The following is a 23,633-nucleotide window of genomic DNA, read 5'->3' as shown; positions in this document are numbered from 1 at the left end:
TCAATCTTTGCAATTACCTTGCGCAACGCAGTGCCGTTGCCGTCACGTGATTCGATGAACATACCCAGGACTCTGATGGTGTCGACCCTAGGTATCGGGTCACCGCTCCGAGTGAACAGGTGAATGTCACTTTCCGAGACCAGTTTCCAGCCGTTGGGTCTGCCGCCTTTTTCTTTTCTACAAAGCAGAAGCTCAGATTTGGTCGGGGAGCATCTGAGTCCGGTGGGTAGCAGGTACTGCTCCGTGTCATCTACCGCCTCTTGCATGGCGCTTTACACTTGCCCTTCGCTACCGCTGGTGCACCACATCGTGATGTCGTCGGCGTAGATGGTGTGTTTGATACCTTTAACTTGGGCCAGATTCCTCGAGAGGCTGACCATGCAGATGTTGAAGTGAGCAGGCGAAATGACCGAGCCTTGCGGCGTGCCCCATGGGCCCAGGAGCACCCCATCGGATGCAAAGTCGCTGATCCACAGCTTCGCTTTCCTCCCTGTGAGGAACAAATGGACGTAGTTATATAGTCTGGGGCTCAGCTCGAGGTTTGCGACGGAGGCCAGAATGTATTCATGGAGAATGTTGTCAAACGCTTTCTCGAGGTAGAGTCCAAGCAGGGCCCTGGTGTCCCTGGTACTGCCATCGATGATTTGATGTTTGATCATCTTCATGGCGTCCTGCGACGAAAGGCCAGCACGGAAGCCAATCATGCTGCGAGTATAGATGTTGTTCTCTTCTAGATATCTGTTTAGTCTGTTGAGGACGACGTGCTCTGCCACTTTCCCGACACAGGAGGTGAGAGAGATGGGTCAGATGTTGTCCACGTTCGGAGCCTTGCCGGGTTTGGGGATCAGGACGACATTGGCGGTCTTCCATTGCTCTGGGACGCTGCCGTTTTTCCATGTCCCGTTGATCTTCTCGGTGAGGTATGTGATCGAACGGTCTTCAAGGTTCCGCAGCATCTTGTTGGTGATTCTGTCCGCACCTGGCGCACACTTGCCTTTGAGCGCAAAAATAGCTTGTCTAATTTCCCTCACGGTGAAGTCTTCATCCAATTCTGGATGGGCTGGGCCGAGGTAGTCGGGAAACCGGTCTTCCTCGTCTCCGTGCTTTATGGAAAGGTACTTCTCCATGAGCTTGGCAACCAGCTCGTGCCCGCAACAGGATGTGGTAGCTTTGTGTAGGGCTATAGCGAGTGTCTCTCTGACTGGATCTGGTGTGAAGTCGGGCGCTTTTTGTCTGCTCATGCGGAAGTCAATGTGTAGTCTGCGAGACCTTCTGGAAATGGTGGCATGACGCAGTAGTTTCCATAGTTCGCGCTTCCGGCCAAATAGAATGCCTGACTCTTTTTGTGCAGAATAGTCATGTCCCACTGGTAATAAAATATATCACAAGCTCGAATAAAAAATGGTGGCTGCGCTTGCAGTTTCACAAAAACAGTTGAACAAAACCAGATGCCACTTTGAAAGAGCTATATAATGCTGCATTTCATTCTTTTGATGGACGTTTCTAACGGAAGTTTGCAGCTAGGTGTGGGAACGCACTGAGAACAAAAGTGACACTGAAAATCTGGTTTTTGGACGGAAGTGCTGCCGAATTGTAACTGCTGATGCCACCTTCAGTGCGGTTCGTTTTTTAGTGTTTCTAAGCATGAGTCCATATATAACAATCTACCGTTATAACGACTTTTCGTGGAGCTTTAGAGTTCGTTATAAACGAGTTCGACTGAACCAGCACACAACCATGTGAGAGAGACTGTCATAAAATACTTTCACGCCACAGGGATCAGCAGTCTAGATAGATTATCGAGGCGTTCCACATTGTCAAACGTAACACCTGTATGATCCAGGCTTTAATCATGCTACACAATAAGAGTAATCTTTTCTGAAAGGCTTGCATGAACGTTGATGCCAACTTTTGATCCAAAAACACAGTACACACAAAGGTATGAACACAGCGCACACAGAGGTATGAGCCGTCTGCAGATCACTTTCAAGATACGGCGCGCGTGGCTGTACGAAGTATGCACTTGTTGGCGGAGTCGAAACCGCACCTCGCCCACTCATGCGCTGCTTCCCCACTTGCTTTCATGTATGGCATGCGAGATTGAGCCGCGATAGTCTATTCCCCTTGCGCTCGGTCTCGAAAGGAGCAGTTGCTGCCGAAGCGCAACGCCGACCTCCTCCCTCCCATCCACCCACGGCCTTTTGCACGATGGTAAACAGCATGTTTGCTCTCCAGTTTCTTCGTTCGCCTGCGCCAGATTGAGCCGCGATTGTCGGCTTCGCTCGTGTGCTTTCACTCGCACATACAGCATATACGTTGCGGCGCGACAGTGTTATCGCCCTTGGAATTTATACGGAACATCACAGCAACAGCAATGTTGAAAATGCGCTTCGAGTGTTCATATAATTGCTCTCGCAATAATATTTTGCTAAATTGTTTGCCACCGTTTTATCAACTAGCAATGATGATGATGAATCAACATTTATTGGGCCCGAAATAAATCGGTGGTGCATGCAGGCACCAGACGGGGTGGTTCTCTCGTTACAGGACCCATATGTTCCCAGCAGCTCCTGACCCCTGTCCGTCAGTGCGAGCTGAATCTGTAGGGCAGGGCTGGATAAGTCTCCCACCGTTCAAGGGGTTGGCGATTGGGGGTGTTGGTGGGAAGGGGAGGAAGGGGTGTCTTGAGTTCTGTGCACTCTGCCAAGACATGCAGCAGGGTGCCCTTTTTTCTTTTGCAAAAAGGACAGAGCATATCGTTTTCCGCAGGGTCTATGCGGTTCATCAGTACGGGATGCGCAAGCAATCCCGCCTGCGCTCGACGCAGGATTGTCTGTTGTTGCCTGGTGAGTTCGGGTTGCAGTTCTGGCAGTCTGCACCTTTCCTCTCAGTACATCCGGGTAATGTCCCAAAAGCTGGCAACCGGGTGCGGTAGCTCTTCCAGCTCGTGCCCGACCCGTATTGACATTTCTCGGGCATGGTAGTCGGCGATGGTGTTGCCTGCTACCTACGAGTGAGCAGGAACCCACACGAGCTCTACCCGGCTCTTCTCGGAGGCTTGCGCTTGGATAGAATGGCTCGGGCCGTGGAGGAGATTACCCCCCTGCGGAAGCTTTCGTAGGCTGTCTTTGAGTTGGTAACCATGGTGTCCACGCTTGGCTGTGAGAGTGCCAGGGCCGCGGCCACTTCTTCGGCAACTGTGGGGGCTGTTGTCTTCAGGGACACTCTGACGATCAGCCTGCCTTTCAACGTAACCACCACCACTGCACGGTCACTGTGTTTTCGGAGCGAGGCATCTGCGCAGAGGACCCTGGGGTTCTCTTCCAGCTTCCGGGCTATGGCTTTAGCCCGCGCTGTGCACCTGTCGTCATCCTTTGTCGGCGTCATGTTCCGGGCAAGCAACGAGGGCAAGAAACTGGGGGTTGGGCGAATAGCATGGAATATATTTTTGTTATTCGTATTCAACTCGGAAACTATTCATTCAAAATTTTCAGATATTCAGTTGGACACTAATATCCAAAACAAATCGAATACTGGTTGTGCAGGAGGAAGAACGGTTCTTAGCATTTGTTTCTATCAAATCTAAGAATGTGTCTGATATTGTGCTGAATTTTGTTACTGTTTCGTGCTGCTGGCAAAATTTTGCCTAACCCCTAGTGGTGATATAGTGGCTTCGGCATTGCACTGCTAAACCTGGGGTGCAGGATCAAATGCTGACCACGATGGCTGCATTTCGATGAGAACAAAAATGCAAAAACGACTGTATACTGTACATTGGGTGCACATTAAAGAACCTTAGGTGGCCAAAATTAATCCAGAGTCCCCTGACTATGGCTTGCTTCTACACCCGCCGTGGTTGCTCATTGGCTATGGTGTTAGGCTGCTGAGCACGAGGTCGCGGGATCGAATCCCGGCCACGGCGGCCGCATTTCGATGGGGGCGAAATGTGAAAACACCCATGTACTTAGATTTAGGTGCACGTTAAAGAACTCCAGGTGGTCAAAATTTCAGGAGTCCTCCACTACGGCGTGCCTCATAATCAGAAAGTGGTTTTGGCACGTAAAACCCCATAATTTGATTTGATGGCTTGCTTCGCAATATCATAGTTTTGGTACGTAAAACCCCCAAATTTAACTTGAACAAAATTTTGCTTGTAAAGTGCGCTCAGTGACCGAATGTCAAATGTATGTGGGAAAGCCAGCCTCTCGGTAACGAGAGGCACATGCTGGTGGACAGCGTGGGCATGTTTAGAGCTCAATGAAAAGGGGTGGGCAAGAACAAAACTACAATTATAATGCTCTTTCTAGTAGTATAGGTTGAGTGGGCTGATCTTCAGCAGTGATGCCCGCTTACGCAGTCTCACTATGCAAATATGCCAGCTTCCCGCCAAATGCCCATGTTGCACCTTCATGCAGTGTATCGCATGCCTGTTACATTTCAGAAAATAGTGATGGCCAATCTGCTGCCACAATGCATGCCCGAGGTAAACCTGGAAATTGTAGTACAGATCTCGCAGGTAATGAACATTCCGCGATGAGCATTACCACAATGCTTGTGTGCATCACAGTATGCTAAGAGGTGCTATTCTAAACAAGCACAGCTGCATTACTCATGTTTACTAGGAGTTATAATCACCTTTCTTTCGTGCAATCGAAGGTGCCCTTTCCCTTCTTCCTGCAGTATAATGCTGTACATGTAACATTATATTGGTGGTGCATTTATATTCTTGTAAATGCAGCAAGTCTACAACAGCCAGTGGGAATTACTTAATTTTCCACGTTGACATGAGTCAAATACACAATCTTCTAGTATAAAAGCTTACTTGCCTAATTTGTTAACCTAGACAATGTAATTGCATGTTTCAACAGGCTAAAAATAACTAAACTTGATAATAAATGAATGTGCATATCATTATTCAATATTCAATTCAATATTTGAAGCTAACTATTAATATTCAATCCATATTACAGCATTTTGATATTCAAACACCCCTACAGAAAGCCCCTATGATAAGCCTATGCTCACCTTAAACAGCAGACAGCTTTTGAAAACTGGAGCCAGGAAAGGTGGCCAGCAAAGTAATGAGTATATGGAGGGTTCGCAGCAGTATATTGCCACACGCTAGTAACGCTGGAAGCCGAGGACAAATATGTGTGTGTGGTAGTTCTGCACAAACGAACAGTAAACAACTATTTGCTTGGAACTGACTGCTTGCCTTTTCCTCTCGTGACAAACTGGTGGAAGTGCTGGGTACACATACGCGCTACGCCTGCTGGTCCTGAACCAGAAGCTACCGACACCAGTACCTCAAGAACGGCAGAAATTGGCAGACGTCTGTCGAAGCAGTTGATTTGACTAGGAGAGTGGTGAGCAGTAAATTTAATACTCAGGTGAAAGTGATTGAAATGGCTAATTAAGTCGGTCAACGCACTTGTGCCGTGTTTCCATATTATAAATATGTCACCAATGTAACGCAGATAGGTGTGGGGTGTTAAAGGGTAAGATTTTGCATATATATATATATATGTATATATATACTCTACCACTTTGAGATAGCAGTAGAGTATATATATGTTGACTGAAAGAATAAAGACACTTAGTTGTTAGTCAGCGCTGTGCGCTGTGTCCCCCTCTTCATCCTGTCATTTAGCACGGTTCACTGCTCGGATTTTAACAGGTCTGCTTCAAGCTGTCCCATGAAAATGTTCACATGTGTGGGAGCAAATGGTGTTCCCATGCTAGTGCCAAAAGTTTGGAGTTCTTTTCTCCCTTTCTTTCTTTTTTAAATTTTATATATTTATTCCATTTCAGTATTTTTTTCACAAGCACTGTTTTCTGTCGCTCCTTTTATTATTTCTTTCAGAGAGACAATAGCCCACAGCCTCCAGCAGAGCAGATAATAGGGGTGTGCAGTGCACATGGTCATTCATGTCACTGGCCTTGTGCATAACACCCCTTTATTCTCAATTCTATACCTTCACCACTAACACACCTTCGGTCGTTGCCACACCCACCCACCCACCTTTCCCCTCTCCCCTTTAGAAGAACCCTACCTATATATACTGACTGTGCCGAGAAAAGCATATGTTGCCTTGAAAAAACAAGTCCACTTTTTGAAATGTTGGCTCCCACTTTTACTTCGTTCTCGTTTTGCTCATCATATTTACATTTGGGTCGCGAAACCTGGGACTGCAACTGTGGTTGAATGATGGATAGTGGCAAGGGGGAAGCACCTTCTATCTGCATCGGCTCCTGTCAGACCTTGCCGTTCAGAACAATGGCCACAGATTCACAAGGCCAGGATGTCCATGGAAACACATTGTCGGTGCAGTCTATCGGTGCTCAAGGCTGCAGCATCTGGGAGGCTTGCAAGGTCAGCAACACCTGTCTTGTGGGTGTAGCCCTAAAGGTGAAAAGTACTTCTAATGCGGACATATTGGTGAATTGAGCTACTGCGCATGGGACAAGACAAAATAGAATGGGCCTATTTACTAGTACTCTAGCTTCAATCAACCTGCCCAAATTAGCACTGTTTTGCAAGACGTATTTCACCACTGTAATGCCTATGGCTTTAAGGTTTGCAAGTCTCATGCGGAAGCCTGATCCTGCAGGTCCCTTGAAACCAGCATCTGTGCCCATCTGCTGCATCACAGTGGCCATTCCAAGGTTTGAGTTTTCAATGGGAGTAATCATGGCCTTATTCTTTGTGCAGCCAGCACAGCTCCATTATTATTCGAGATTGCAGGAACTGTAAGCAAGTGTAACGAGCAAGAACTGCAGCACTTGTAGTCCTGGTTGCATATATAATTATGTAGCCTGAAAATTATGCTACCTCAATTTCCTACAAGTACCTGAAGCCATGAAGGAAAGTGACCAGCCTGTCGGGTACGTGACAGAAAGCTGGAGAAGATTTGCTTGCTTCAAGGGAGAAGATTATGAAAAGTACCAGGGTGTCTACTGACCGGGAAAACTGGGAATTCTCAGGGATTTTTAGTAGTCTGGAAATACTCGGGGAAAACTCGGGGAATTAGTGCCTCTATCAGGGAAAATTAGCTGTAATTTTATTGAAAGGGTCGATAGTCACGGTAATGTTGGCTCGAGTAACAGACAGGAATCGTAACGAATAGTCTTTGACGCCCTGTCGTTGACTGGAGGAGTTGCCAGTGTAGAGTCAACAACCGACTTTCCGGATTCCCGATCATTTGGACTGCTTAGTGGCACCACCACGTACCCCATAGAGTCAGTGTATCAGACCATCTGAAATTTCGGACACAAGAACCTTTTGCCGTCCAAGTTTACGAACGCTCTGCATGACCGCAGGTCCGAAACGGCATTAGTCAAAGCCACCACCACTGCCATTTTGATTACCTCGCCGCCTCGAACCGGCGCTATAGCATGCAGATCCGCTGGCAGCCGTAGCCACCACTGCGGCAACGCTACACCTAGCTGCTTTGACGTTCGCTATTAAGCTTCTTGCCGTTCGGTGCTGTGTTTCTTCATTTCTCTGCTGTCAGCAATAATTTTGGCTTCGAAGCTCGAAAAGCACGGCACATTCCATAATGCTGGTTCCTGAAAGTTTCGTCTCAGTACAGTTGTGTGACACGGTGAAGCATTAGCAAAAGTATTGCGGTGAAGCTTAGCAAGCCTAGGAAGGGGCAATTGTCACGGGACACAGTATGTATTCCTTAATTTTACACGCGTGCACGTGCCCTCTCCTGTCACAGTAGGAGCACTGCTATGCCTAATAAGTGTGCTGACAGGCATTCAGAGCTTTTCCAGATGTACCTGTGCCGATTTGAGCCCTTAAGAGCAGTAAAAGACATGCATTTATTTTTTCGGACAGCCTGATTTTTCGGAAGTTTTCGTGGCCCCTAGGGGGTCCGAAAAATTGGACGTTGACTGTAAACTGACCAAAAGTATGCTTCAAATGGTCCGTAGTGCTAACGCGTGAGAAAAGGAGCACGAGAACAGAAAGGACTGATGCATTGAGGAATGAAGGGGGAATGAAGTATGCGAGCACTTCTTTGAAGGAGCCTGAGCTCAAAAAGCACTCTTGGCTGACGCCGAGATGCAGGTGTCCCTCCCTACTAACCAAAATAAACTCTTTAAAGCAGTGAAACACAACACTGAGGCGTCGTGTGCGGGCTGAGAGTATGTCAGGACAATTGAGATTGACTTACGAGCTGTTGAGAGAGACTCTCAATTGTGACAAAATTCGGGCCTCATACCACTGAGCTTGCTATCAGTTGGTATAAATAGAAAAATTCGAAAATATTTGCTACTGTATGCATCTCCTTTTTATGTGTATTTGAGAATGTCTGACTCGATTTGCAACTTCTTTTGAAGACATTTTATTTGCTGTGCATTTTACTAACCCCTCCCTGCTATTCTTTTTTTGAATAACATAAACACTACTCAAATTCAAATTGGATTAAGTCGCTTCTTTTAAAAAAATTTTTTTCATATGCTTACTAAAGAGTGACAGCATCGGGCGGTATGGTTCCAGCCCGTCTTGACATACAACATAGTTCTGCGTTACTCAGAGAATTTCACAAAGGCACTCTGGGAAAACCTGGCAAACTAGGGGAATTTGGAAATGTCAACTTGGTAGACACCCTGAGTACAGATGAATAACTACTGTACTTGGATAGAATGGCCTGTCTGGCCACAGCATTTTGGGTTAGAGAACACTGCAACATTGTGAGTGCATCTGCGTGGTAATGCATGCCATGTTCAATATGACCAAATATATATGGCATTCTTGCTGTTATTCATAACTGCTGCAGGAACACCTGACTGGTTGTCACTTGTTTGACAATCAGGGGCACTAAAGTGCTGGCACTGCATCAACTGTGCAGGTATATGACCAAGTACTGTCGAGACTCAAAAATGCCTACAGCCAGGTTCGTCTGGGTGACCCTCTGCACTCATCAACCTTATGTGGCCCTCTGCACACTGAGCGTGCAGTGGAGGAATTCCTTGAAGCTGTTGCTGAAGCTGTCAAGTCTGGTGGCCGCATTGAGTGTGGTGGCAAGGTGAGGAAGCAATTATTTTCTGACTAACGTCTTCAGAAACTGTACGATAACATCAAGTTTTCTTTGTTTTCTGGAAATTTATAGCATTCATAGCTGAGTGATTAAAAAAAAACTGATCATACCAGCATGCTTCACCTGGCAATCTTGTGCGTCTGTGAAGGTACAACCACATGCACGTAATTTTTGAGTGACGGCGGCAAGTGGGTGGCAACAAGCGACAGGTTTTTTTCGTTGCAGAGATCAATCTTTCATGATCGCTTTTAGGGATGTTGGTTTTTGGCCAGCCAGAAAACTCTGCTTGTTGCCCGGAAGTGCATGCAGCAGCTTCTGCCAGTTACCACGTGATTGCGTAACTACATGGTAGCAACAAGTTTGCCCGCTTTGATCTGAATTGGCTCTTGCTACTTGCTCTCCACTGTGATGGCAAGAAATAAATGGTAAAATCAGCCATGGCTTCATCTCATCTTTCGCTGAGGACAAAGTATCAGCGGTGCTTTATGGCTATTATTAAGATCAGTTGTTTTGATGCTGTTAGGCCTGAGATGCCACTGAAACCTGCAGAAGTGTTTAGATCTTTATCTACCAGATAGGCACCACAGCATTTCACTCTTGTGACCTGGAACGCATTTCTATTGTCGGATGTCAGCAGAATAAAACTAGGTCTAAAAATTTTGGCAAAAACATTAGCCTTGTGGCATGTTTGCAATATTTTTACGAGTGGAATGATTGTACTTATTCAGACAATGAAAATTTGTCAAAACCTTTCTCGCAATGTCACGTCCATGAGGTTGCCTTGCCCTGTGACATGACAATGTGATGGGGTCTGTCAGCTTGACACTGTTGATTGAATATTGCATACATGTGGTCACCGCTTTAATCCTTTCAGGGTCAATCTTTTTCACCATATGCGACCGCCCAGGGTCTATTTTTATTTTATTTTTTTGCAGATACCAATTTTTATGAGGGATCTATTTCGAAAAAAATTTACCGTAATTTTTCTGCGGTGACCGTAAAGTGAAAAAAAAATATCTTGTGTTGGTATATATTGTTACGTGTGGAAAGACAAAGATGAAAGAGCCTATTTACAGGCTATTTACACTGGAGCCAGGCAGCCAGGCCGACACTCGCTCGCGCCAAGGGCACCGACCAACTTGATCTTTGTTCTCGCGGCGGTTTCTCTTGAGCATCTCTTGATGATATCGTGATAATATGTACTGTTTATTCATGAATAACAACAACAAAAAAAAGGAAATAAACTTATAATTAAAAATTTGATGCATTGTTATACACATAGTTGAAGGCATAGAAAATACGCACACGAGAATATTTCGCAAGTCTCAAATGTTCCTGCTCTTACACTAATATTTGCGTCCATAATGTAATCGAACTGTGTAGGTGAGCGCACTCAAGAAAACTGTGTGGTTGTGTGCCCATCGAAAAAGCAAAACATCTGACAAACTTCCACTAATCTTAATCTTAAACTAACCAGAGGCAATTAGTTATCGCAAGTCTCAAAAAAAAAAAAAAAAAGCTCATGCACGGCGCATCCTTCCTATGTGCCCTCCTGTGAGCGCTAAACGACCAAGAGACAGGCGGTCTCCCTTTGAGTGATTAGTAACGAGATAGCCATCAGTTTCACGAGCGTAAGAAGCTGAAACCACCTGCGGAACAAAACCCAAACCGCCGCCCGCCCGCACGCATGCCAATGCGAGAGTGCTAGTGTACAGGTGCACCAGAGCAAACTAGCTCTAAAACAAACCATGAAACGAAAACAGAGAGGGGGAGGCGTGAGAAAAAAATTTCCTGTATTCCCACATAGTGGCAGCACATGCCAGGGAAGAAAAGGTTAGGAAATTGGAGCACTTTTTAAACGTACAGACGGCACCGTAAATATATGGCATCGACCATTTTGGATTTGTTTGCGGCACCGTATATTTACGTCATTGACCCTGAAAGGGTTAAGCAGCAAGATTGGTTACTTCCAGCCTGTAGTATACAGTAAAACGTTGTAAACATGCACCCGCTTAATAAGCAATTCCTGTTTAATATAGTCATGATGAATCCCCTGCCCTTTCGCCATTGAACGAAAAGAACTACAAAAGCAAATTTGTAGATTGTGCTGAACCTGTAATTTATTGCTTAGCGTTGTCGTGTGGTCACAGCTATGTTGGGCGAACTGGCCCTTACCTCAACGGCCAATTGCATGAGCACAGTTCTGTCAAAACGTGGCCAGTGGCTTTCTAGCGACGCATTGTAAGAGTTACAGTTGCGTTCCGTTGTTTCACACTTGTAGAATTGTTGGCCAAAATAGGAATCGGCTTACAAGAAAGATAATAGAAGCAGAAGAAATAGAATAGATGGGTGAAATGTGCATAAGCATGGCGTCGATCACGCTGACAAGGAAAGAATTCGATTTTCTGGGTGTGCCATCCTCGCTCTTGTAAAAATGCTGACTCGTGGTGCCTTGGAGTTTTGCGCACTGATGTGCTCAGGTTATGTGATTTATAAAAAGTAGTGTCGGGACCAAAATAAACTGTTAGAAGTTGCGCCTACGTGTGTATATGTGCCTTTTTTCGTCCATGTTCGTGTGCTTGTACAGTTCTAAAAGGTTGGCGCTCTTTGGCCATACTTGGCCCTTGCGCCATAAAACATCAAACATTCATTCATTCAGTTCTAAAAGGTTTAGTCTTAGATTTATAAATACCAATGTCAGGAGGACAACAAATGTTATATATTAAATGTATCTTCCATATACGCGTCGTTCACTGCCTATAGAGTGCCACCTGGCAGGCGCTTCCAACAGTACGCTCAGAAGCAGTAGCAGACAACCCTTTGTGGCAAGGATGGCTGAAGTTCGCGGCTGCAGTTTCTCCTTTATTCGCATGCCAGACTACTTCTTCTACAGTGACAGCTGTAGGGAAGACGCTGTCCTCTATGGAAGCGGGCATGAACACAATGTTACCACTGTTTGGGACAACCCAATCCACTTCGTGCCAGGTGCGGCCCGCAGACAAATGCAATGAACCCCATATATACAAAGTGTAGCTATGTTAACTAGCCGCTAGGTTTTGTTGAGTAATGCATCGTCTCGATCGTGTCTTTTTTTTTTTTTATTCTAACCTAGCCATAATACTTTTTCTGTACCTCATTAGTAGCCACACATCGTTAGTGCAGACTTGTATCTTAAACAAATCTGCATGGTGTGATGTCTGCACGTGTCGTAGCTATCTTTATGCCGATGAATACACGTGACATCGCTGAATAAGTGCCATCAAAGTTGCCTCAACAGTAATTGTGAATTTATTGATGGGAATGCATACACTAGTCGACGAAGTCGCCAAACATAGGGGTTAATAAGAGAGGGAGTTAGGGCTCTAATTACAATTCTGCTGCATACGTCAATGAACTGCCGTTCCCGCTGCAGTTTTTGCAATTTAACATTCCCTAAGGGAGCTGCTTGGAAACGTACGAGGCCAAATTCTGACCTACTTTTCAGTAGCTTTTTTTTTCTTGAATGTTATTAGAGAGAGGTGCCACATGATATATTTAAAGGCAGAGCAGCGCCAGCCAAAGTAGATGGGCGCTGGCGGCAAGGCTGTGTTATTCGTTTGCGGGGTAAGCATAATAAGAAAATTCAGTCGAGTACAACATTCACATGCAAAAATGGACTATGTTATGAAACAAACAATTCACTTGGTGTGGTAAGTCTGTTCTGACAGCATCGAGGTGTGATGACTTCCCAAACGTGATGCAAACTTTTCAACGAAAATGGAACAGAAATACCATATGCAGCAAATATTAGCAGTAACACATTTCCCAAGAAACCACAATACCTAAGATGTCTTCGGGCGATAAAAATAAAGCTGTTAAAGAGGCACTTGCCTGGTATCATTCCAATAAGAAACGGCATGATTTACACCCTTTATAAATGAGGCAGGGTGAAAACCTCGCACCTAAAAAAAATCGACTGTTACGTATGAAGTAACTAGCAGCAGTTCAGCATGTGCGAAGCCACACATAAAGTGCATGCAAAAACATGGAGTACTTGACAGCTTCTGCGATGATTTACTGGGCCGCATAAAACCAACAATTTTAGTTCTTGCAAACTTCAGTAGCTTTAACATACAACACGGTGCACTTGTGCAGTCATGCCGCCTAGCTAACGCAATGTGGTAAAGAAGCGGCAAATGGCATTTAGACCATTGCTCCCACTGATGAGGCTTTGCAGGGAATGATTAGAACCGTATCGCTGGCACATTTTTGGCGGTATTCGAGCACCAAAAAGTGCAACAATTCTTCAACATTCCTTGAAGCTTTGGGCACCCCACACATGCGAAGGGGGTTTCTTATTTTGCTCTGAAAACGTGAATAAAACAGAAGCACGATCAACGACGTAGAAAACTACGGTGCAAGACTGCCTCCTTTGCTGAGCGCACTTCGCAAGGCTGCCACCAGTGGTGCATCTATCGGCGCACACTACACGTATAGCCACCTGAAGTGAAAACCAGCATCTATGGTGTTGCACAGCCAAGCTTGAGGTCATGTATTCGATCGTGGCTGCTGTGGCCACATTTCGTATTGCACAAAATGCAAAATCATTTGTGTATACTTCAGTTTAGGTGCATGTTAAAGAACCGCAGGTAGTCAAATTAATACGTAGTCCTCTACTATGGCATGCCTCATAATTAATCTGTGGGGTCTCAAATGTGCTCTTGGGACAAAGGGACCACAACACAGTTGTGCAAACAATCAAAGGTCATTTATTATGAAGTACATGTTGCTGGGCTAGTCAGTTCACACTGCTCAGTAGACCATAAGAAATTATGGTCGCTTAGCACGAACAAGGAAGGACGGAAGGGGGCAAGGGGAGCGCCAAATTTCGACTGTTTATTCTATGCCGTATACAATCCAATATATATATTAAACCTCGTTATAGCATAATGGTTTATAACGAAATAATCTTAATTCCCCTTGAAAGTCCCCATAGAAACCCACATGTCTAAAATTTCATTTTAACGATAAAGTTTTATAGTGATCAACAAATATAATGACAAATTTTCATTCCAAATTGACAATTAACCACCCGCTTTGCACACAACGTACCGATTTGTCAAAATGCGCAGCCCTTTGCAGGCCTCTTAATGTGGCAGTTTAATTCTCCCACGGCTGCACTACACCGGCAATGCTCCAAGCCACACTAAGCTTACCAAGCTAGCCAAGGCAAGCTGGCCAAGCCTAACTTGTGTTAGCGTACTGTGTGAACTCATTTGCTTTGTTTCATAAGCAGGCGTAGGTCAGCCAGCCAATTTGCTTTTTACACCGTGCTGCCAGTTACATGGCAGGAGAATGAATCATGGCAGCAGGTGCTCGAAACGAAAACGGAAAGTTGCCACTCTGGATCAGAGGGCAGCCATAATTGCAGCTGTCACATCAGGGACAAAGAAAACACAAATGGCCAAGGACTTTGGCATCGCGCCGACCTCACTTTCTACAATTCTCAGCAGCAAGGAAGTCAACACTGGCGCTGTTGCACGCAGCATAAAAGGTAGGGGGAGGAGCTGCAGTCCCCTGCCTTTGAAGCAGTGGATGAGGCGCCGTTCAAGCGGTTTTTGGATGCAAGGGCTGCTAATTTGCCCATGAGTGGGGCACCACTTCAGAGAAAAGCCAGAGACTTTGCTTGCATTATGAGCTTTGACAGCTTTGTCGTAAGCGACGGCTGGCTACAATGATTTAAGGGGCGCCGCGATATCATAGGGAGGGTCGTTACTGGTGAGTACCAGTCTGTCGTTGACGAAATAGCAGCGTCATGCGTGAAAGCCAACGTTGGATCCCTGCTACAAAAGTATGAAGAGAGATATGTTCAATGCTGATGAGGCAGCTCTCTTCTACCAAATGTTGCCGCAAAGGACCCTATCCTTAAATGACCCCTCACCAGGCCCCGTAGCAATTTTTGGTTATACGCTGGAAGTTGTTACGTGTTCTCTAGGGAGCGTTCTGCCGCAAAAACTTTACAAATCGGCTCATTAATAGCCGAGATGGAAACATTTCAGTGCCATGAACCCATGATTTCAGAAGGAGAGCTCCACTGCATATCGACTCTCCCCACTCACCCCGCCTAGCCTCCGCAAGCGAAATTCCTTCCCTGTGTTCTCCCATAGTGGAGCTCGAGGATCACGTGATGCGTATGTCACGGCCCCACCTTCATTTTTTTTCTCCTCACTTTTATTTTTCTTTTCTCTCTCTTCTTTTTCCCCGGCTCTGCGCACTTCCACTGACTGTGTTGTGTGCGGGCTCTTGTGATGTTTCATTTCATGCAGTGCACGATTTTGTGCGCTGTGCACTAGCGCTATGATTAGTGCTACACGAATACTGAGGCAGAACAAGTGGATCGCAGAGCATGATCAGGCGCTGGAACATGGTAGAAAATGGCGTAGTTTTGGTACCTGCGCACGTGACTGCACGACCGTGGGAATAAGTAGACGAAGCAGAAGTACACCTCTTGCTTCGGTGCGAAGTAAAACAAAAACCATGCAGACATTGTGTTTGTGTGTTTTATTATTTCTCTAAACTTCAGTTCGTCAATTGAAGCAACAGATCACACAAATAACCGATGTTGCCTTGAATAATTCTCGAAAGTCGCATGTCGCCACAAGCGGCGTCACACTGCGGACACGACTGCATAGCCATAGGGACACGACTACGTCATCGTCCGGCTTGGATCGCGGTGACCATGAGGGAAAGGGAAAATGGCGTTCGGATTGAAATTTCAGACCTTTCCGCGGCGCGTATCGATGCAATTCTTTGCAAACGAAATCGTTAGCACGTATTTTATGCTCTGCGCTTGTCAGCTCAAAATGGCCAGACCTGGTGAGGGGCCCTTTAAATCTTTTGATCCAGCCTTCCGATGCCTTGAAGTCTTCGATTCTGAGCTTCAGCGCATACTTTTTGGCATGTGCACAGATAAGGGGACCACTCTAAGGCAGCTGTGCGTCGCGCGAAACGGCAGTCCATCTTAACAACGCTTCAAGTTTCGGTTGCGCTGCCGTTCGCAGTCTCTTCCTCTTGTCAGTGAACTTGTTGCTGGCGCTGGGAAAACGTACGTAACGGGAATGCATCAAGGACGTTCTACTGTATATACGCAGGCAAATGCGCAACATACCAAAAAGCTTCAATCATGCCACAGCCCAATCGCAGCTGGCTTTTAAGAAACTTTCTGCATGCAAGAGCAAAACTGAATTATTGATAATGCACGACAAACCTTGTTCTTTAATGTGATGAGCCTCTAACAATGTGCCGTGATGTCCCTGCTTTTTCCAAGATTCTGTATCTTGTCCAGTCGTGGCTTGCACTGATGTAAATTGCAGCGCGTAGACAAATGTGCTCCATCTTTACCTTTTAGTGAAAGCTCATGTTCCCGCGCACGCTCATTCACATATGGCCCTGTCTGGCCGACGTATGTCTTGCCGCAAGAGAGCAGGACCTCATATATGACTCCAGTGGCACATTTTGTGTACGGTTTGCCTTGCTTCTTACTGCGACCACGTTTCTTGCTCCCATCAGAAAGTATGCGTGGGCACAGCTGGGGGAGCTTGTATGGAGCAGAGAATATGATTGGCACCCCATGTGTGTCTGCAACCTTCTTTAGGGTGTGGGTAACACAGTGCATACTATAAGGTAAGACCTCCGGCCTCACCATTCTGTGCGCTTGCTGAGCCCTTTTCCTGTATTCATCGCTCTTGATTTTCTGGAGGAGCAACTCTGCAACGGTGGCAAAGAGCATGCAGGGGAACCCAGCTGAAGACAGTCTATCCAATTGATTTTGAAAACTTGCCTGAATTGCGCAAGGACACGACCGTATAAGAGCGGACTCAAGGCAAAGTTTAGCTATGGCCCTCTTAAGTTTTGGAATCTGCTGATTCATATGGCAGCAATACCTTTGTCAGAGGCGAAAAAAGCCAGCAGGGGTGACCCTTCTGCAAGGTGATGTTGACATCTAAAAATTGCAAAGAATTTAGGGAAAGTAACTCGTGAGTAAAAAACCATTCCCTTCCCGAGATGGCAAAAGGCCACTAAGGCTTTGTCGACAATGGAATGATATGAGGCAATGGGTTGTTGTTCTAAAACAACTGAAAAAATCAACATATCTAAATAGGAGGGCAATTGTTATTCAAGGTCTAATCAGTTGCGAAATGAAAACCACAGTGAAAATCAACTGTTTTATTTGGAACATTTAGATACTTTCCAGTTATTACTCTGCATAGTTGCTGCTCCGATTGAGACATTTGTCGTAGCATGGTACCAACTTTCCTATACCCTCGCCATAGAAGGCAGCTGGCTGTGCTTTCAGCCAGTTCTGTAAACTGGTCGGCAGCTCGTCTGAGTCAAACTCTTGTCCTCCTAGCCAGGGTTTCATGTGAACAAAGAGATGGTAATCACGAAGCCAGGTCAGGGCTGTACAGTGGGTGATCACACTTGCCATCAAAAATGCTGCAGGAGCTTTGTTGCAGCTGCACGGTGTGGCCGCGCATTGTCATGAAGAAGGAGAATGCCTAATGACAACATTCCTCTTCACTCATCCAGAATTGCCTGACGTTCAGGAGTCGCACTGTACGAGGCTGCAGCGATGGTCGTGCCACATTTCATGAATTCCACCAAGAGAACACCATTCCTATCCAGAACACAGTAGCCATACATTTTCTGCTGGAGAAGGCTTGCTTGAACTTCTTTATTCAGAGAATCAGCTGTTGGTTTGCTCTTTTGTTTCTTCACTTTCGAAACGGACTCGGGTATCATCCCCTGTGATGATTTTCTTCAAAAAATATTCCTTGTGATAATGCTGGAGAAATGTTAAGTCTGTGCCCATTAGCTGTATTTTGTGATGGTCGGTGGTCGGCATCTTGGGAACCCACCTGGCACAGAGTTTACAGCACTGGAGTCTCTCACTCATGATGGTATAGAGCTGACCATGAAATTTTGGGAAACGAATAGCTCAATGCAGAAATTGTGAACCGATGATTTTCTCAAATCGCCTTATTCACTCTCTGAACAAGATCATCAGTTGCCACTCGCTTTCTTCCCCACCTGCCTGCATTATGAACATCTGTGCATCATGCTTCAAAGTTCCTGCACCATTGCCGCATTTTGCTGTCACACATGACAGTTGTGCTGCACGCATTACTCATTCATAGATTAATTTTGGCTGCATTGCACCCCTCAGCATGCAGAAATCGAATGACAACACGCACTTCACCCTTCGTGGGAGACTATTGTTCTAGGCATATTCACGTGCTCACTGCATGCTTAAAATTGACAACTGCGGACCTCACGCGTTCAACGGACATACTAGAGAGACACTGAGCAACACATCTGCGTACAGCGCTGTGAGATTTTCACTGTGGTTTTCATTTTGCAATCGATCGGACCTTGCCTTGAAGAAAAAGAAAAAACCTTGTACCTTCATTACCTCCCCCACATTAAAATGCTGGTACAAAGCACAGGAGCAACACAGGTACTAATACAAATGCCTTGTCTTTGTACAGGGTCGTCCACTCTTAAGGTGAACACGGCTCACCGTGGCTGCGCTCAGCGGGGCGCCAGTGCGTCCAGCGCGGCGGCGCATCGAAGCGAAGCAGCGCAGGTGCACACGGACCTCGGGGAGGCGCTTCGCGTAATCTGCTACAGCACAGGAGCACACCGCTCTGGCTTTGCTGTAAAGTACATTTCGCTAGACCCACACGTGACTGACTGCCAGAGGCGGCAGCGCGAGAAGGCACACTTCACTAACTGGAGCATTTTCCAGCTGGTTCGGTCTACAGCTTGTGAACAGCCTGCTTAATCAATATACATTACCAGAAATGAGCTTCTCACCACATAAATCACTTAGCATGTTATTTATAAATGATGAGGGTAAAAATAGTCATTTTTTTGTGCTATTTATTTGGCTGGGGCTATTTTATTTTACTCTAACAGCACTTGGTGCAGTGCATACCGAGAAACCTATTAGGCGGGCTCTTCTTGGTTGGAGTCATCATGTGATGAGCCTAGTGCGCCGTTTCACGCATGTCTTGATGCTAGAACGAATTTGCTTAATTGACTTAAGAAAACGACTGAAACCCGCAATAAATTTTGCAGAAAGTTAGAGAGCGATTGTTCAATCACGCATCATCATGTTTGCCATGAATTTTACTATTAAGGAGGGCAATGATGTTACTTCGACAGCAACTAAGAAGTGATATCCGTTGCTTTGCGAGTCTCTTATTGACGTGTTAATGTCGCGGGTAGGAGGGCATGGAGCGCTTTACACGATGTAGAAAAGGGCTCTCCCCGGCATAGCAACTGATTTGGCATTACGCCTCCTTTTCATCTTTCTACATCCTATAAAAAAACAAAATTCATCTTTGTTGTCACAGTTCGGGTAAAATCACCGAAGCGGTGCCGGTCCTTTGATGGCTACCTGACGCGAGAAGTCGCATTCTCATTTAGAGGAATCGTCGGTCAATTATTTGATTACATTGATTAGGTGAAGTAAAACATGTGACGCCAACGTTTCTTTGGTTGTTTGTTTTTTTCTTCTTGGAGTCAATGCACGCCGCATGCGAATGCTATTTCTGTCCGTTTTGAATAGGTAATTGGAGGGGAAAATCTATAATCTATATGCCTGTTTTCTAGCTTAAGTCTTGCTAATAAAGAGCCTAATAAAGAGCGCGAAAAAATGACTATTTTTACCCTTATCACTTATAAAAAACATGCTAAGTGATTTATGTGGTGAGAAGCTCGTTTCTGGTAATGTATATTGATTAAGCAGGCTGTTCACAAGCTGTAGACTGAACCAGCTGGAAAATGCTCCAGTTAGTGAAGTGCGCCTTCCCGCGATGGCGCCTCTGGCACTCAGTCACCTGTGGGTCAAGCGAAGTGTACTTTACAGCAAAGCCAGAGCGGCGTGCTCCAGCACTGTAGCAGACGATGCGAAGCACCTCCCCGAGGTCCGTGTGCGCCTGCGCTGCTTCGCTTTGATGCGCCGCCGCGCCGGACGCACTGCCGCCCTGCGGAGCGTGGCCACGGTGAGCCCTAAGTGTTCACCCTAAGAGTGGACGACCCTGTACATAAAATTTCGTTGAAATTGAAGGTGACTTTTAGATAAAACTTGAAGAGATAAAAACGCATCGACATGCCTATATTTTGAAGGCAATAGGGTCGCTCTCGTCGATGCCACTTCTGACACGGGAGAACAATTCATTGTGCAGGACAGCATAAAACAAATCCTCAATATCCACGGAAAATAAGTACCCTCTTGGAAAATTTGTCTGCAGGAAGTGTGTAACACATGAATATTCAGTCGCAAACGGGTCATTAACAAGAGAATTAAGCATCTTAATTAAAAACTGGCTAATCACATTCTGCCAAGTATTGTGTTCACTCATGGTTGTCCTATATAGAACCCCGGGCTTTTGTGTTTTAGCAGTGAAGAAAACAGAAAGGCACTTGCCTTTCTTATGGTCTACTGAGCATTTATTCCGCCCTCTATACACCAATGCCAGCTAGTCAAATCACTACCAATAAAACATGATGGGTACTAATGAAATGAGGAAGTCCAACTGACCACAACAGGATATTGAGTGAATGTGTTCACTACATGCCAGACACTAACACCTAATCATTCACATGTACAGCCAAATGAATGGTGGCACATTCGAACGATCGTGTTCGTCGATCCTGGCGCTCTGCATTGAAGCCTCTCACTGGATGCTCCCACAGAGCATGCCAATAGGCATGCGACAAGTGCACAGCCTCCATCGACTCCAAGCCAAAGAGCAAGAGGCTACTTCCTTTTGCGCCTGATTAAAGTCCTGCCTTTAGGTGGTGTTAACAGCGTAACATTTGCATCATCTCGTACTATTCTGCAACTACACAGACTCCCAGCGGCTCATAGCTACGTGGGGAATGCGTGTTAGATGCGAGAGCTATGCAGGAAAAACATCAGGGGACATGTGACATTGTTCTGTTTACTGCGCTATACTGGTAGTATGCAAAGGACAAAATAAACTGACATACACATGCTTTTTTGTCTTTTGTATAACAGTATAGTGCAATAAACAGAACAGTGTCATACCAACTAGCCCAAGTCGAAGTTTACTGACACGGGAGAGTTGAGCATCCCCATAAATCATACGGTAGTTTTGGCATGGAAAATCAAAGAGCATAATTCTTTCTAATAAAAAAATTCCTTTTGATATAACCACAGCCCTTGTAAGCAGGGACACTATCTCATGGCTCAGTGAGTGAATGAGTCTATGCAGCTCTGGAAATAAATCATGATTGCAGGGCTCATTTGCTAAATTTAGTGTCGACCAAGCGGCATTGTAGTTGAATACAAATTTTACATTTCTCTCACAATTTTAATCGCTTGGTGTTGCTATTTCTCACTATTTCTCTGGCAAGTGGTTTGTTTTGAATATTAGTTGCACCATGCTCTATCGTGTTGCGCAATCTTCAAGTATGTTTTACATTATTTTCTTGCAAATAAAGCTTATTACCACTTTCTTATGCAAAAATTTTGTTTGTTCAGGTTAGCTTAAGACTTTCTGTTAGCATGCATTCAGACTACTGGAAACCACTAGGAAAATATCGCTTTATCAACGTAAGGATAAATTGTTATAAAAAAAAAAGTTGGGAACATTATATTGCACCTTTGTATGTCTCCATGCTGTGTGTGTGTGTGTGTGTGTGTGTGTGTGTGTGTGTGTGTGTGTGTGTGTGTGTGTGTGTGTGTGTGTGTGTGTGTGTGTGTGTGTGTGTGTGTGTGTGTGTGTGTGTGTGTGTGTGTCGTGCTCCAGCTACTTATCCGGTCAAGTTCAAGCAAACCTAAATTTGTCAATTTCCTTGTTTTAGTTTTGAATACATATGGTGTGCTTACAAAACAAAATATATTAAAAACCTAAGCAAAGGTTGTTGCCTGTTTGTGTTATGCGATAGCACTAATTCTAATCGCTGGACGAATGATGCCCATGATATTTGCTCACTATCAATGGTAGGAGCAAAGAAAGGAAGGGTTACACTAAGCCAACTAACTTGCCTCACAAGCAGCCGCAACAGAAAGCTACGAATGCACTGTTTCAGTTCTTACTGACAACAAACCTGTGCGACCGACTCTAGCACTGTTACCCTCTGCTGTGAACAGAAGTGATCTTCCTATGCCCCCCAGTGTAGCAAACTAGATTTTTCTTCAGGTTGTGCCTTTCCTTTGTAGCAACCCTGTGATCTGATTGAATGGCCACTGTGTATGTGGTGCGTTCCCTGTGTGAGTGCCTCCTTTCGTGCAGCGTGTGGAGAGGGATGGCTACTTTGTGGAGCCCACCATTGTGACTGGCTTGCCACATGATGCACCTGTTGTTCACCGGGAGACATTTGCCCCCATCGTGTACCTTCTCAAATGCGACAATGTGGACCAAGCCATTGCATGGAACAATGAGGTGGAGCAGGGCCTCTCCAGCAGCCTCTTTACTGCCAACCTTGCCAACGTCTTTAAGGTGGGTAGCCAAGGTTGCATTCTAGATCATTCCTCTCACATTCCTACAACGATGTGCTAGAGAAAAAAATGTTCTCAGTATCCATTACAAATACTTGCTGGACACCATGCAATAGACTGTTATCTTTACATTTCTCATGAAATAGTGGCTGGGACCAAAGGGCTCGGACTGTGGTATTGTGAACATTAACATTCCAACAAGTGGAGCAGAGATTGGCGGCGCCTTTGGTGGTGAGAAGGTGAGCCCCTTAGCTTTGTCTGCTGATTTGTATTGCACTGTGCTGCAGCTTTTACAAAGCTGTGCTGTGAATGTTGTCATGAATGTTGCATCAGTGAAGTACTATAAGTATCATTAATAAAAGTGTCTGACTGGAGGCGATTATTTCAGGATACTCTCATGTAGGTTTGATAACTGAAGCGTGGTTACATAAAGATATCGACGATGCTGTTGTTTTCCCCCCCTTATCAGGCTTATTGCAAAGGCAGGTGTGCGAGAGGAGGTGGAGTGGCTATCTTGGTCAAAGAACATATTCCAGTTGTACTGTTGGGTCAGCAGAAAATATTAAATCCATCACTTTAAACCTTACATGCTGCAATATGTCATTGTTACTGTTTGGCTTCTACCACCCTCCTGACTCGCCACCGCAGTTCATGCATGACTTGCACGAACACATGCCAACGTTTCCTCATGACAAAATGCTTCTTGTTGGGGATCTTGAATCTCCCAGAAATAGTGGGAGCATGGTTTCTTTAACCCCGATACAAATTCAAACATTAGTTACTTAAGGGACACTAAAGAGAAAAATTATTTCTTCTGAATCACTAAGTTACCCTTCTACAACACCGAAAACGCCATTGTTACGACGATAAGACGCTTAGTAAGCAAGAAAAAGCACAAAAGTGAACTACAGGTGGCGATGCCTCCTTGAAGTTCCTGCACCTGGACATTGTGAAGTGATGGATATTGATAGTCTTCTAGGGCCTACTTACTTACTTAGCGGTACAGATTGACTGCATTGTGTTCCAAAAGAACCTAATATTAAACTTGGCAAGTTTGTGGAACATTTACTGAG

General features: G+C 45.3%; 1 protein-coding gene across 3 annotated transcripts in view; it reads left to right on the top strand.

Annotated features, from left to right (window-relative positions):
* Aldh7A1 (aldehyde dehydrogenase 7 family member A1) overlaps positions 1-23,633 on the top strand; it is a 79,140-nt gene that overhangs the window by 41,520 nt on the left and 13,987 nt on the right. For all 3 annotated transcript variants that reach the window (XR_012826552.1, XM_075684032.1, XM_075684033.1), the window contains exons 5-7: positions 8,859-9,035; positions 22,355-22,561; positions 22,707-22,799. Coding sequence is in view for 2 of the 3 variants with exons in the window: in XM_075684032.1 (XP_075540147.1) it covers positions 8,859-9,035; positions 22,355-22,561; positions 22,707-22,799 (477 nt within the window). In the remaining variant the exon portion in view is untranslated. The remainder of the gene's footprint in view (positions 1-8,858; positions 9,036-22,354; positions 22,562-22,706; positions 22,800-23,633) is intronic.

Source organism: Dermacentor variabilis, chromosome 3, assembly GCF_050947875.1.
Source record: "Dermacentor variabilis isolate Ectoservices chromosome 3, ASM5094787v1, whole genome shotgun sequence".
Lineage (NCBI taxonomy): Eukaryota > Metazoa > Arthropoda > Arachnida > Ixodida > Ixodidae > Dermacentor > Dermacentor variabilis.
This window is presented reverse-complemented; position numbering and strand designations above follow the sequence as displayed.